At 43.7% G+C, this 14,808-nt stretch overlaps 1 protein-coding gene across 1 annotated transcript in view; it reads right to left on the minus strand.

The window, feature by feature from the left end:
- LOC107105874 (bifunctional heparan sulfate N-deacetylase/N-sulfotransferase 3) overlaps positions 1-14,808 on the minus strand; it is a 104,736-nt gene that overhangs the window by 34,654 nt on the left and 55,274 nt on the right. The window contains exons 4-5 of the mRNA XM_015405921.1: positions 13,818-14,003; positions 10,820-10,948 (exon numbers count right to left, since the gene is read on the minus strand). Coding sequence (XP_015261407.1) covers positions 10,820-10,948; positions 13,818-14,003 — 315 coding nt within the window. The remainder of the gene's footprint in view (positions 1-10,819; positions 10,949-13,817; positions 14,004-14,808) is intronic.

Consider the following 14,808-nt stretch of genomic DNA (forward strand, 5'->3'; position numbering starts at 1 on the left):
ATTTAGCAGTTCGATATCTTTAAGTAAAGGGGTGACTAAATTAGCCCTCAGCTCATCGAATATAGGGCACCTCATAATCATATGTTCAATGGTTTCGATTGTATGATATGAACATCTGCATGTTCTATTAGAGTATGATACTTTATTATATTTGCCCTCCAAAACTGCCGAGGGAAGAATGTTCAGTCTTGCCAAAGTAAAAGCTCTTAGTTTTGGTACTGTCAATTGCTAAAAATATTTCCGCAGTTGCATCAGGAGGGCAATTCCCAAATGAAGTGTTGAACATACCCTGCGCGCCCTAATAGACGTACTTGTAACATCCAATTTCCTTACAGTTTTTAAAATGTGTCTTCTAATGTCTTTAGTTTCTGTATTTTTAATCATATCATTTGCTATTCCTAGGCATTTCATTTTCTTTTCCAATAGTTGAACCCATTGGCTGTAATGTGTATCTGCCTGGATAAGCCCAAGTAGAGTAGATCCTCCCTCAGATTTTAAAACCTTTACTTTAAAGAAAAATGCTTTAATCTAAGCCCTAGCTTCTATTGATAATTCGCCTAGTTCTGCTCTCAGTGCTATGCCCGAGACACATCTAGGAGTAGCCAATAAGTGTCGGAAAAAGTCATACTGGATGGAATCCATTTTTTCAGAAGTGGCCTGAATCTAAAATTCTGCACCATACAGGAATTGATTTAGAACCTTAGCATTAAATACCTTTAAGGTCGAGGGGACAGATTGGCCTCCTGATTAGTAGAAGTATTTTACAATTATCTTCCCTACTCTCAAAGCTGTGTTCCTTGCTAGATCCAACTGTGTTTTCAATGTAAGAGATGCTTCAAAGTGGATTCCCAGATATTTAAAGTGATTGACCTGTTCCATAGGTTGGCCTGCTATGTCCCATTTGAAGATTTCCCCCTTTTTCCTTTTGGTGAATACTATGACTTTGGATTTCACCACATTGATGGAAAAGCCCTCATGATAACAGTAAAGCTCGAATTTTTTTATCAGCTTGTGGAGGCCCACTATTGATCTAGACATTATCACTGCATCATCAGCATATAGGAGGATTGGAACTTCATGCTTGGATAAATGTGGAAGATGACATGCTTCCTTCAGGATACAGGGTCTGAGGTCATTTATATATAAATTGAACAACAGGGGTGCAAGTAAACATCCCTGCTTGACTCCATTGTCTGGGATGAAAGGCTTCAATAGCTGTCCTAACTTCCCGCATCTAACCCGGGCAGAGGGATGGTTATAGAGCTGTTGAATTAAGTAAAGGAGACATGGTTCAATGCCATATTTACTCAGCTTTTCCCATAGCCGGGGTCTAGAGATTGTATCAAACACTGATTTTAGGTCCATGAAGGCAGTTGCCAACATGCCTTCTCCAGAACTCGTGTATTTATCAACCAAGAACTGGAGGGTATGGCAATGGTTTATGGTACGTGCTCCTTTTCTAAAACCAGCCTGTTCCTTGTTTCCTTCAACCCAAGATTCCAGCTTTTCGGGAAGCACTGCAGCATAACGTTTTCCTATAGTGGATAGCAAACTTACTGGATGGTAATTCATCGGGTCTGTCGGGTCCCCCCTTTTATAAATTGGAACAATTATTGCACTGCACCAGATTTCCGGCATATTTCCTGTTTTATTTCAGTGAAAAAGGCAGCCAAAATCTGTGCCCACCAGTCTGGGTCAATTTTGAATAGTTCTGTTTGTATTAAATTGGGCCCAGGTGCTTTCCCTTTTTTTTTTTTGTTTAATTAAAGTCCTAATCTCATGTGCTGTTGCCAGGGAAACACAGAGGAGAGTCATTTTACTCTGATAGCTATCAGTGTCAGGATCATTTTTCTCTGAAGCACTCAGAAATCCAACTCTAACATGAGAAACTCAACAACATCTCTGACATATTGCTCCCAGTGTAACCAAAATGAGGCAAACTCTACTAGAACACATGGCCTGAACTTAGTGAGGGGGGAAAAGATGTAATTTTTACAATGGAAGAAAGCATGAGTAGAATCTATTGTATTTTTATTCCACTCCCCCCCCCTCGCCCAAACATCTCAGGGTAGCATACATAGTTCTCTGCTGTTTATATTTTCTTCACAACAATCTGATAATGCAAGGGTGTCAAGCTCATGTGTTACAAGGGCCGGATCCGACATAAATTGAACCTTGTGGGGCCAGGCCATGCATGTCATAAAATGAAATGCCAGGTAGCAGGGATATAAACTTTATAAAAGGTACAAACACAATTAACGATATTTTTTTCTTAAAATACAAATATGCTTAAAACTGTTGCAATATTTTGTTTATTTAATAACTGACTTTAATAACTTTGATAACTGACACCTCCCACCCCCACCCCCCAAAGATGCCTGCCTAAAATGGAAAGGTTGGGGAATAGTCGGGTTTGGCAATGCAATTTTAAAAATAAAACATCAAGAAAAAGCACAAGGATCACAACAGAAACAAAAAATATAAACTGCTTTGAGCCTAGGAATATAAAATGGCTGGGTATTGCAAACTTCTCCCCTCCCCCCCAGGTCTACTCAGAGTGGCAGTGGCTCTCCAGTGTAATGTCCCCCCTTTGGCTGTGGGTTCCCAGGATAGAGTATTCACTCAGGCACCCGTTCTTAGGTCCATTCAGCAGAGACAAGCTGGCTGAAAACATCAACCCTGTATTTGCAAGGAGACAACTCCATCAAGCAACAGCTGCAAATATATGAACACTGGAAAGTGAAACTTCCCAAGATCACTCAGTGTGCTTCATGTCTGATGTGGGGACATGTACACATGACGTTGCCTTATACTGAATCAGAATCCTTGGTCCATCAAGGTTACTATTGCCTATTCAGACTGTCAGTGGCTCTCTAGGGTCTTAGGCAGAGGCCTTTCACATAATCTGCTACCTGTACCGTTCAGCTGAAGATGCTGGGGACTGGATCTTCTGCCTGCTAAGCAGATGCTTTACCACTGAGCCATGGCCTCTCCCCAAGTTGAACCAAGACCTGCCCAGCCTTAATCAAATAATCTAACCACTGTACTCTGCTGAAAAAAGGCATTCAGATATGAGAATATATCTATTTGGCCATGGGAATATAAAAATTGTGCAAGCCAATATTATATATGCAATTTAAAATATACGTGCCTCCTTATCTGAAGGTCAAAGCAGCTAATGATCAGTTAAAGATAAAAAGAGAGAAGCACTAGTAATTAAACAAGATCATTTTTTTCATATGCCTAAGAAAAACAGAGAGTAATGATCTCTTCATGATGAGTATTAGATCTCTCCATGATGGGTATTAGACAGAGAAAGCCCTCCAGAAGAGGACACAATTTTGTTGGCCACATGCCATCATTTATGTCTTCTGGAAGCCCACTCCAAAGAACTAGGGATGCCACCATGTGGGGATGTTCCCTTGCCATGGATAACCACACTGGCAAGTAGAGGGCACAGCCAGCAAGCCCTGTTGAATGGACCTAAGTTGGGCTGTAGGTTCATACAGGGTTATATAGGTAGAACAACAGAATACTTCAAGGTTTCAATTACCTTCAATAACTCCCATGTTATCTGTGCCCTTTGAACCTTCCTCTTGAAGTAGCATTGAAAAACGAAATTTCAAAGACTTACTGGATATCAATACCGTAACTGTTTTTCTGAGAACATAAATCTGCTTGGATCCAAAACTGTCATCGTCTGTTCTGGATATCATACAGTTAGCAGTAAGACCCATTCTCTTGCTGAGGGGCGGTTTATAGCTAGAATAGCCATGAACACCCTTCTTAAAACATCATCTCAAAAATCATAAGAGCAAGACACTGCCTGGCCTAAAATGACACAAAATGGATGCCTATCAAGAAACAAGCATGGACATGCAGTTTAGAAGTGTAAAGGTAGCTGGCTGTTTACTGTCCCCTCCACACCCCAGAGAGATGCCTATTTTAGGAGAATGGGTCCCCCAAAAACCTATTGACCCCCCCTACCCCCTCTTACTCTGTCTCCTCAAAGCTAATTCCCCCTAATTAGGAGACTGCCTATTTGGGTAACAATAGCATTGCCATGCTGTGTTGCATCCTTGTGGTACACAACAACTACATGAACAGCAAGAGAAGGATCAGAGTCAGAAAAAAACTTGGAAACAAGAAAATATTGTTTGGAGAAGTATACCTATAAGAGCAGATGGAAATTTTAACAGAATGGTGGTTTCCAAAGGCTATAGAGTCTAAGAGTGAGAGATTCCATGTAACCTACAAAGACCTGGGTGTATTTAATACAGCCCACCTCCCTAAAGACTTCTGTTACTTCATTTCATTAGAAAGTAGGCCCTGATGAAGGGCCTCTGTCTCTTTGAATCCACAGAACATAAAAATATTTCCTAATTTGTTTTATTTCTAACTCACTGAAGGAGGAGATCATGGTAACAGCATACTTCACTGAGACTTTACATCTTTCTCACATTATGATAGTGGGTTTGCCCAAGGAAGGAAGGGAGAAAATTTAAAAAGCAGTGGAGCTCTTACTGTGGATGAACAAGCATACACAGAAAATCTACCACAGTGCCATCAAAATGAACATTCTTCAGTGATGATAATAGTATCACTGACCTAAAAATGAAGAAAGATCAGCATGGCAATCAGAAGAAGAAGAGGAGGAGGAGATTGGATTTATACCCCGCCTTTCACTACCCAAGGGAGTCTCAGAGCGGCTTACAAACTCCTTTCCCTTCCCCTCCCCACAACAGACACCCTGTGAGGTAGGTGGGGCCGAGAGAACTCTGACAGAAACTGTTCTTTTTCAAGAACAGGTGTGCCAGAACAATGGCTTGCCCAAGGTCATCCAGCAGGTACAAGTGGAGGAGTGGGGAATCAAACCCGGTTCTCCCAGATTAGAGTCTGCACACTTAACCACTACACAATCAGGCATTTCTGGGAGTAATATGCAATAAGTAGGTAAACTGTCCCCTGAAGTGCCAACAGAGTCATGTTAAAAAAAATAAATGGTAGCATTAATTTACCTAAACAGGGATAATCTTTTTAAAAACACATATACATCAAACAACCTGTGCTCTGAATAAGGCAAAAGATATCCGATGTCAGGAAGAAATATGAAGTAATATGAAGAAAGAACGACAAACAGAAAGACAGACAGACAGAAAGAAAGAAAGACCCCCAAATGAAACCCTTACTTATTCAGTTCATAGATATGAAGGGAAAATGAAACGATGAAGTATTAAAAGAATACATTTCTCTGGAGAAATGTAAAACGATGAAGCCTTTTCAAACGAGAAAGCCAGCAGTTGAAAAATAATGGAGGAAAAGATGTCTACTTTTCCTGATACACAGGACAAAACCTCAGAGACTTAGGGCTTTATGAGGCAGAAAGATCACTCCCTCTGCTGCCTACATTGGTCCTGAGTGTTTCCCTCAAGTGATGGAACCACTCTTGAAAGAACAAATAGGTACAGATAAGAAATTCTGTCATTACTAACTGAATTAAGTGAAAAAATAAATTATGTACACTAGCCTTGCTATCTCTGAATGGGTGGGCTAAATCATTGGCTACAAAGAATATTGAGACAGGGTTTTCCAGCTGCACGCCTGGTCTTCAGCAGCCTGCAACTGTTGTTTTAAAAGCAGACACTAAGTTAAGGACTTCCAGTGTCTGGTAGAAAACAGATGTTCTACATGCCTGATGAACACAAAGAGCTTTGCAGCCAAGGCACATTTATAGGTACCATTAACTGACTCCTGATGGTTGTGTATGTGGTGGAGGGAAAACTCTATACTGTATGCTTTCACTTAATGAGCTTTTCAGATCTTGACTGAATAGGAATGCCAGTCCCCAAGTGGGGGCAGGGGATTCCCCAATTTTGTGGGCTCCTGCCCATCAATGGCCAGTGGGGGAAGCCCCACCCCCAAGAGCAACCACCGGCAGCTTATAGGGGCACTCAAGAGTGGTACCTTCAGCACTTTTCCAATCATCCCCCTTTCTGCTAGTCCAGTCCGGCTGTATGCGGCCCGTGGGCTGAATCAGGCCCCTGGAGGGCTTCTATTAGGCGCACAGTGGAACTGGCTGCCTCCTGCTTCTTCTTCCAGTTCTGCTGCTGCTGCATTGTAGCTTGCTTTGCCAGACTCTCTCAGTTGCTCAACAGAGATAGATAGACAAGCTTCTGTTCCCTGCACTCCCTCCCCTTCCCAATCAGAGGGAGGGAATGAGCCAGAGCTTGCTTCCTGGCCAGGCTGCCTCAATCGCACCATAAATTAAAAAAAAGCCTTTCTTCCCTTCCATTGGCTGAGGCTCCTCCCCAAAGCAAGGGAGGGAAGGAGGGAGAGTTTGCTTTGCTTGTCAGGACAGCTGCCCTGAACCTGTCTTGGCGGGGAGAGCGGGGTATAAATTGAATGAATAAATAAATAAAATCGGCTGCCTCAATTGCATGGGAGAAATACAAAGCAGCAACTTTAAGACCAACAGCATTATATCCAAGGTATGAGGTTTTGTGTGCCTTGCTACAATGTGTGTGCTTTGTTGGGCTTGTTATGCTGTGGCTCTCCTGGGTGCAACTGGGTTCCCTCCTCCTTTTCACTGTATTCATGCCCTCATGATCCAATCTTTCTCAGTAGGAAAGCCATTTGAACTATTTAGATGAGGAATAACAACAAGCCAGTGAGGTGGATTAGGCTGAGACTGTGTGTCCAGACCAAGTTCACCTAGCACATTTCCTTTGGGGATTTTGAACTTAGACTTCCCAGATATTAGGCTGATACTGACCACTGAGGAAAACTAGTTTTGTAGACAAACACACAGCCTCAGTCTGTGTCATGATGCCTTCTCGTGTTCTTGACCAGCACACAAAGCAAATTATGTACAAAAGCTCACAATGCCCAGCCATTTCATGTTTTCCCCTGGATCCTAGGCTCAGAACTCTGAGCATGAGATTTCTGTAGTGAATGTCAATAAATCAAAAGTAGGTTTGCAGCTTAAAGATACACACTTGAACAGTACACTCAAGATTGCAACAGCACAGACATTTTGATGCAATAATTCAGAGCAAGAGGTGTCATCAGACACTGTTAAACAAACAAACTATTGCAAGAGTGGTAATGTTTTAAGCATTTTTTAAAAGTTAAAAAATCTTTGTGTTTGTGTCCTTTATAAAGTTTATATCCCCGCTACCCGGCATTACATTTTATGACACATATGGCCCGGCCCAACAAGGTCTCAATTATGTCACACCTGCCCCTCATTACAAATGAGTTCGACACCCCTGACCTAGGTCATAATGAATCTTCCAAAAGCATCCCCATGATCCTTTGGGAAACATGTAGGAGAATAGTGGGGAGTGAGGCAATAGCTACCTTTCCTGAAGAAGTCAAGGAGCTGTGAAGAAGGAGAGATGGCAAAACGACCAGCGCTTCACATTGAGGAAGGATCCAGTATATTAGGGGTGCGTTTTGGTAGGCACAAACAAGAACAAAGCAATGGGGCTGTGATGGGCTAGTTATACCGAAAAATGTATCCAGAGGGCTTGCTAGGGGTCCCTCAGAACAAAACACTGATGAGATTAATCAGGAATAGAATCACAGAATCATCGAGTTGGAAGGGGCCATACAGACCATCTAGTCCAACCCCCTGCCCGGTGCAGGACCAGCTTAAAGCACCTCTGACAAATATTCGTCCAGCCTCTTCTTGAAGGCTGTCAGTGAAGGGGAGCTAACCACCTCCCTAGGCAGCTGATTCCACCTTTGAACCACTCTGACCGTGAAAAACTTTTTCCTAATATCCAGCCAATAACTTTCTGCATGTAATTTAAACCCGTCACTTCAGGTCCTATCCTCTGCTGCCAACTAGAACAGCTCCTTGCCCTCCTCCAAAGCACAGCCTTTCAAAAGAGAGCAATCATGTCCCCCCCTCAATCTCCTCTTCTCCAACTAAACATTTCCTCGTAGGGCTCAGTCTCCAGACCCCTGATCATCCTCGTCGCTCTCTTCTACACCCTCTCGATTTTGTCCACATCTTTTTTGAAGTGAGGCCTCCAGAACTGCACACAGTACTCAAGTTGCAGCCTGACCAAGGCAGTATACAGAGGGGCTATGACCTCCTGCAATTTTAATGCTATGGCCCTTTTAATACAACCCAAGACTGAATTTGCCTTTTTTGCCACCGCATCACACTGACTGCTCATATTTAGTTTACAGTCCACCCTTACCACTCTTTTGCATACACTGCTCCCCAGAAACGTATCCCCCATCCAGTATGTGGTCCAGATGTAATACTGTGCTTTTATCTTTGTTGGATTGCATCCTGTTTGCAACTGCCCACTTCTCCAGAGTATTCAGGTCTTGTTGTATTCAGAGTATTCAGGTCTTTTGGGGTATTTGATACTCCTCCCAATTTGGTATCATTAGCAAATTTAATGAGTAGCCCTTCTACCCCTTCATCCAGATCATTGATAAAAATTGATGAGATGCCATTGACCACCACTCTTTGGGTGTGGTCCTCTATAAAACAATGTAGGCTGCAGTCACACGGAGCATTAGGCACGCTAGAGGGACGGGAGATAGGCGCATTTTCCAGGCGTGATCTCACCGCCACATCTGGGAAGCATCGAGCTCCCGTGGCGAACCCAAGGCTTCCCGCGGGAAGATGCGCGGTAAAAAACTAGTACCTCGGAGGTACTAGTTTCCTAAAACCGCGGGGCAAGGGTGGGCGTCTGATCGCGTTCCTGGTGGTAGTTCCAGCGCCCGCCCATGTCCCCTCGAGAAAAGGTTTTTTTTTCCAAAGTCTCCACGGATGCGTACAAGCACCCAAGGGAGCATGCACACATTTGAGTTTAAAAAAACCCCAACCCCGTTTCCCCACACCCCGCTTCTTTGCCGCGCCGCAGGACTGTGGAGTGATCGGCACCTCCCCCCTACCACGGGACCTCGATCAGTAGGTCTGCTCGAGCTACTGCGTGGTTTTTAGCCCCGGGGCTAACAGCCACGTTTCCCCCCCGCATTTTCCTGCCCATGTGACCGGGACCGTAGTTTGGAAACGCTGTGTAGAGTTCCCAGGAGTGGACAAAAGAGACCAGAGGTTCTCTTCTGGATGTAAAGTACAATTGGGGTTGGGTTCCTGATTGCTTCCTCCAATGGTTGCAGAACGAATGTACTGCTAATTTAACCTAATCAAAATGGAAACAATACTGCTTGATGAGCCACCTGAGTTTGGGATGTGGAAAAGGAATAGAAATCAGGAATTTTGGTTATAAAGGAAATGTGGGGAGGAAGAATGAGGCGAGATTGATAGGATTAGGGGCTGAGGCAAATCCATTGTCCGAGTATGCAGACGTCGGCAGGGCAGAGGGCATTGCAGCTGTCAGAACAAGATCTCATGTGCTTCCCAGGGTTGCTGCCTAGGCATGATTATAGGGCCTGCCAGTTCTGGCATCCATCTTTGTGTCCACTTGTGTCAAGATGCCTGGTATATAGACTCCTAGGGCAACCCGATGGGGTCCACTGCTGGTTGAAACAACCTCTCCTGAGAGACTGGGGATCTGCAGGAGCAGAGCCAGGAGGCAACATCAGGGGAAGGCCTCAGCCTCTATGCCTTGTTGTTAGCCATCCAGAAGAACTTGTTGGCCACTGTGTGAGACAGGATCCTGGACTAGATGGACTATTGGTCTGATCCAGCAGGCTCATCTTATGTTCTTATGAGTTTCCCCTTGAGATTTTTTGTGTAGTACCCAGGGGTCATTTCGCAGAAAAAGAGCTGCAGGAGCTCATTAGCATATGGTATGCTAATGAGCTACTAGGCTATTAGCATATGCCACTCCCCCTGACATCACCGGAAGTGATGTCAGAAGGGGAAGCAAAAGGGGGGGAGCTGGCCTGTGGGGGAGGGGAGCAAAGAGAGAAGGGGTTTAAAATTTAAACCCCTTCTCACTAGAGTTGGGCCACAGGAGGAGGAAAGAGGGAAGGAAAGAGAGAGTGTAGAGAGAAGGAAAGAAGGAAGGAAAGAGGGAAAGAAAGAGAAGGAAAGAAAGAGGAAAAGAAGGAAGGAAAGAGGGGATAAAAAGATATAAGGAAAGAGGGAAAGGAAGAGAAGGAAAGAAGGAGGGAAAGAAAGAGAGAGAAGGGAAGAAGGAGGGAAAGACGGAAAGGAGGAAAAAAGAGAAGAGAAAAAGGCGGGAAAGAAAGAAAGAGAGAAGGGAAGAAGGAGGGAAAGATGGCAAAGAGATGGAGGGAGGCTCTCCCCCCCCATCAAGCCCCCACCACCCCGTGGATCCCTTACTTACCGCCGGTGGGGCTCTCTGGGCGGTTCCCGAGCCACAGCGCTTCTGCGCAGGCCCGGGGAACCCAGCAGCAGGGCTCTCCGGGCCTCCCCCTGGCCCCAGCGCTTCTGTGTGGGCCCAGGGGACCTGGCTGCGGGGCTCTCTGGGCATCCCCCCGGCTCTGTGCGGGCCCGGGGGACCCGGCTGCGGGGCTCTCCGGGCCTCCACCTGGCCCCAGCGCTTCTGCGCGGGCCTGTGAAAGCCAGATGCGGGGCTCTTCAGGCTTCTCCTGGGCCGCAGCACTTTGGCGCGGGCAACTGAACACAGGGCTTGCTCAGAACTTTTACCACCATTTTATGAACAGTAAGCAATATGAAGCCTAGTATTATTAAATTTTGCAATCCAAGCAAGAGTGCCTGACCGTAAACATATCAGAAACAGACCCACTAAAGAAAAATATTCTGAAAATTGTAAAAGCTTAGCACTCTTTTCACAACTGCATGTAAGATGGTTCACTGTGGCTAGCCTTTTATCAAGCATATAAAAATAATTTAGGCACTTACTGGGTTGAGAACAACCGTGAAAAAAAGCTCCCCTCCCTGTATACTCTTGTTTAGTTCTTTTGGGCCTCCAGGGTATTCCTTGTAGAAAATAGTATGTGTAAAAAGGCCACAGGTTTGTCGAGGAAGAACCTGTAGAGAAAAAGGACAGTCAGGGCATGATCTAGCTAAAGTAAAGCACTTCAGAGTTCAATTGCTTTTAATGGAAAGATGTAACATGTGTTTAACTCTCCCACTGCAACCAGCAGGACTTAAATGCGTATTTTTCTTGACAGGAAAATGCAAAGAAGCTGCATGCATATAACAGCATGCCAGCAACTGGCACAACATTATATTCCAGTGCACCACTGTGCAAAGAATTCCCAGAACAACACAACTTTGCTGGAACGCTTCTTAATTTATCTTTGGTTATGCCTTTAACCGACATTTGTTTATCATATATGTAAGTTAACAACATTCATTTATTTCTTAACACACTTGAATGTTTTGTCTCCATTTTTGCCAGTGCTGTTTAATATATATGTCAGCCCCCTGAATTAGATCATCTGTGGCTTTGGAATTGGGCTTCATAAGCACATAATGCTCAGTTATGCCTATCATTAAATAAGTCTTCAGAAGCAGGTCTCCTGTTCCTAGGCCAAGGCACCCGAATGGTGTGGTGAGTGGATGAAGGTAAACAAGCAGAAAATGAACTCAGGTATGGCAGAAGTGATACTGGTCAGGAAAGGTGATCTTCTGGATGAGGTCTGTCAACTTCAGAGTGGGTTTGGCTGTATTTAGCCAATCAGTGAAAAGTTTGGGGATGCTCATGGGTCCAACTTTGTGCTTGATAAGAAGCAACTTGTCTATGCAATGTCTTCCCTTCTTAACTCAGCTGACCTGTCTATACTGATTCATATTTTCATTAATCTCTAGCCTGGACTGCTGGAACGCATTCTATCCAGAACTACCTTTGAAGACAACTTGGAAGTTTTAGTTGGTATCAAACACAGTGGCCTGTTTGCTTTGGGGCCGCCTCTCTCAGTCTGCCCCCAGAAGAACGTTACACTCTGGGAATAAGAACTTGCTTGTGGTCCCAAACCTGAGAGAGATCTGGCTGTCCTCAACTAGGGCCAGGGCTTTTTCGGCCTCGGCCCCAGCCGGGTGGGACACTCTGCCGGAGAACATCCACATCCTACCGGATCTATTATCTTTCCACGGGGCTTGCAAGGCAGCGACATTCCTCCAGCATTCGGCTGAGGACAGCGATGGGACAGTCTGAGGTCTGGCACTCTCTGTTGGGTGATGATAGTGAGATATTGAAAAAATGGTATTTAGCAGAGATAAGATAGTCCAGCAGAGCCAGAGTAAAATAATTCAGTCCATGTGTATTTCCTGATACATTATAGGCATTTTAATGTTGGTTTTAACTGTATTATTTCTTGTAAGCCGACCTGAGCCCTGCTTGCAGGGAAGGGTGGCCTAGCAAATCTAAATAAAAAATTAAATAAATAAATAGTGTTTGCCAGTGCTGGCTCAAAACCTACATTTTTTTAAAAAAAATCATATTTTTATTAATAATTTTCAATTAGTAAACAACTATATAAAACAACGATAACAAGAAACAATATATTAAAAAAACATACAATAAGAACACTGTGCATGTAAATAACTACAAAGGGTAGTAATGTCTGGGGTATGGAAACTATCAATAACATGCTTAGATTTGTCTTAGGATCACTATCCGTTTACAATAAAACATTAAAACCGTCTGTGAGCAGGAAGTGAGGCAAAAAGTGCATCTGTGAACACTGGAATATAAAAAGTAACATATCTTTAACTTCAATACCGCATTGGACTCTAAAAGCATTACAACATGTATGTAGCTCTATGGTTTAACTTGTCAGGCGGTGCTTGTAGGAGTTATTATGGTAAATCTAATTATATAGTAGGAGCTTAAACTTAACCTTTCTAATCGATTCCCAATCGAATTTATCTATATCCATTTTGTCAATTATAGGGTACCATACATTTAAAGGACTCATTAAATTGCATTCCATTTGTGTTTCTGTATATAGAGTGTTGAAATTTTCTAGCATAAAAATGTCCCAAACTTTGTGCGTCCAATGTTGGATGTTAGGGGGATGTGTATCCTTCCATTTCATTGCTATGGTAATTTTAGCTGCAGTAATCAACATGTTTACCAGTTGTTTGTGACTTTCTGATGTTTGGTCTTCGGGCGCTCAAAACCTACATGATTCTGGCTTCACTATTTTTAAAAAAGTAAGGACTCTCTTTTATACAGACAAGTTGACTGTTTTCTATTTGGGGTTGTTTGCACTTTGGGCAAAGCTAGTTTCATTCTGTTTCTACTGGAATGGTGGGATGGTATATAAAAGTGTACTTCTACATAAAATACTCTTAACATGTAGTATATGTAGGATCTTATATGTGTAGAAAAAATGTAGGGAACGCTTCTATGCAGGGGAACATTCAAACACTCAGTTACACCTCTACCTGAAATGGTATAGCTTAGTACAGTTTTGGTTCTTAGTTGCCATTTGCTGTTTTGATGTCAGATACTGTAGTGAATGAAGATGCCCACAGTCCAACAAGACTGTGAATCCCACAGTCCAACAAGAAAATACCAGCGTACTGTAGACAAGCACAAGGAGGAGGATGCCAGTGGAGAAATACTGTGTTGGTGGAATTGGTGGGGAGAAGGATTCTATGACCCCCTATTTCTAGTTGACCCCCAGAACAAGTTTGCTGTTTGTGCTCAGTTCCAACAAAGGACAGCATAATCAGACACTGTCATGCTGATCAGAAGAAAAGCTTAAAATACTGACTTCTGTTAGCCACCGCTTGTCAAAAATAATGACTGTGCTTGACATATGTGCTACAGACAAAGTGAACTTTCAGTACTCTGAGCTAATATAACATTTGTTCTCTCTTGAAATTGCTCACAAAAAACTGAAAAAGTAACTGGAACACAGACGATCAGGACCCCCCCCCCCCTTACCATGATACTTTTATGGATGAAGCCCCTTCTGTATCGGGCAGGTTTCAAATGTGGATACTCTTCTGTGCTGGTGATTTTGATATTCCAGACTTTCTTCCATGCATCATAAAGCTGAACATGAACAGGGTAGACACCAGAATGGTGAGGGGCCACAGCATATCCCATATCAGTTGGAATACCATGTTCCTGAAAACAAGAAGAGCCTAGAAAGCTAAATCAATCAAAGCCAAATTGTGACTGTGTCCACCATGCATACATTTGAAGACATGAATAATAATAGTAGTATCCAGTGACAATGTCACTGATAGCTAGAATGTCCTGTACTTGATGTCAGAAACTTTTTAAAAAGTAGGCACCAAGCAAACGGCAGCAGTGAGGGAGTTACACAACTGAGGCATCACTACAGAAAAGGCCCCATCTCATTGCAGCCGATGAGTACACAGAGGGAAAAGCCTCTATACACCAGCGAAGTATGATTTGGGGCAAGTCTGCATGACGAAAGACTGCTAAAACTCCAGAAGATTTAATGTGTGAATGGTAAAACTTTATTAGATTTATATCTGTATGCAGGGGTCATTTCGTAGAAAAAGAGCTGCAGGAGCTCATTAGCATACCTAATAAGCTATTAGCATAATAACTCATTAGCATATGCCACACCCCCTGACATCACCGGAAGTGATGTCAGAAGAGGAGGCAAAGGGGGGCATTTTCAAAAGCCTTCCCTTCCCTTCTCCAGCTGAGAAGGGGTTTAAACCGACTGGGGAAGGGGAGGCTTTTGAAGATGCCCCCCCCTTTTGCTTCCCCAGCAGGCCTGCCAAGGCGGGCGGGGGGGAGAGCGAAGAGAGAAGGGGTTTAAAGTTTAAACCCCTTCTCTCTCCATTCTATTCTAGGGGGCCTCCCCTCCCCTTCCCCAGCTGAGAAGGGGTTTAAAGTTTAAACCCCTTCTATCTTCGCTTCCTCCCCCCCCGCCTTAGCAGGCTGTCTGGGGAAG

This window comes from Gekko japonicus, unplaced genomic scaffold (genome assembly GCF_001447785.1).
Source record: "Gekko japonicus isolate JY-2015 unplaced genomic scaffold, Gekko_japonicus_V1.1 scaffold264, whole genome shotgun sequence".
NCBI classification, from domain to species: domain Eukaryota; kingdom Metazoa; phylum Chordata; class Lepidosauria; order Squamata; family Gekkonidae; genus Gekko; species Gekko japonicus.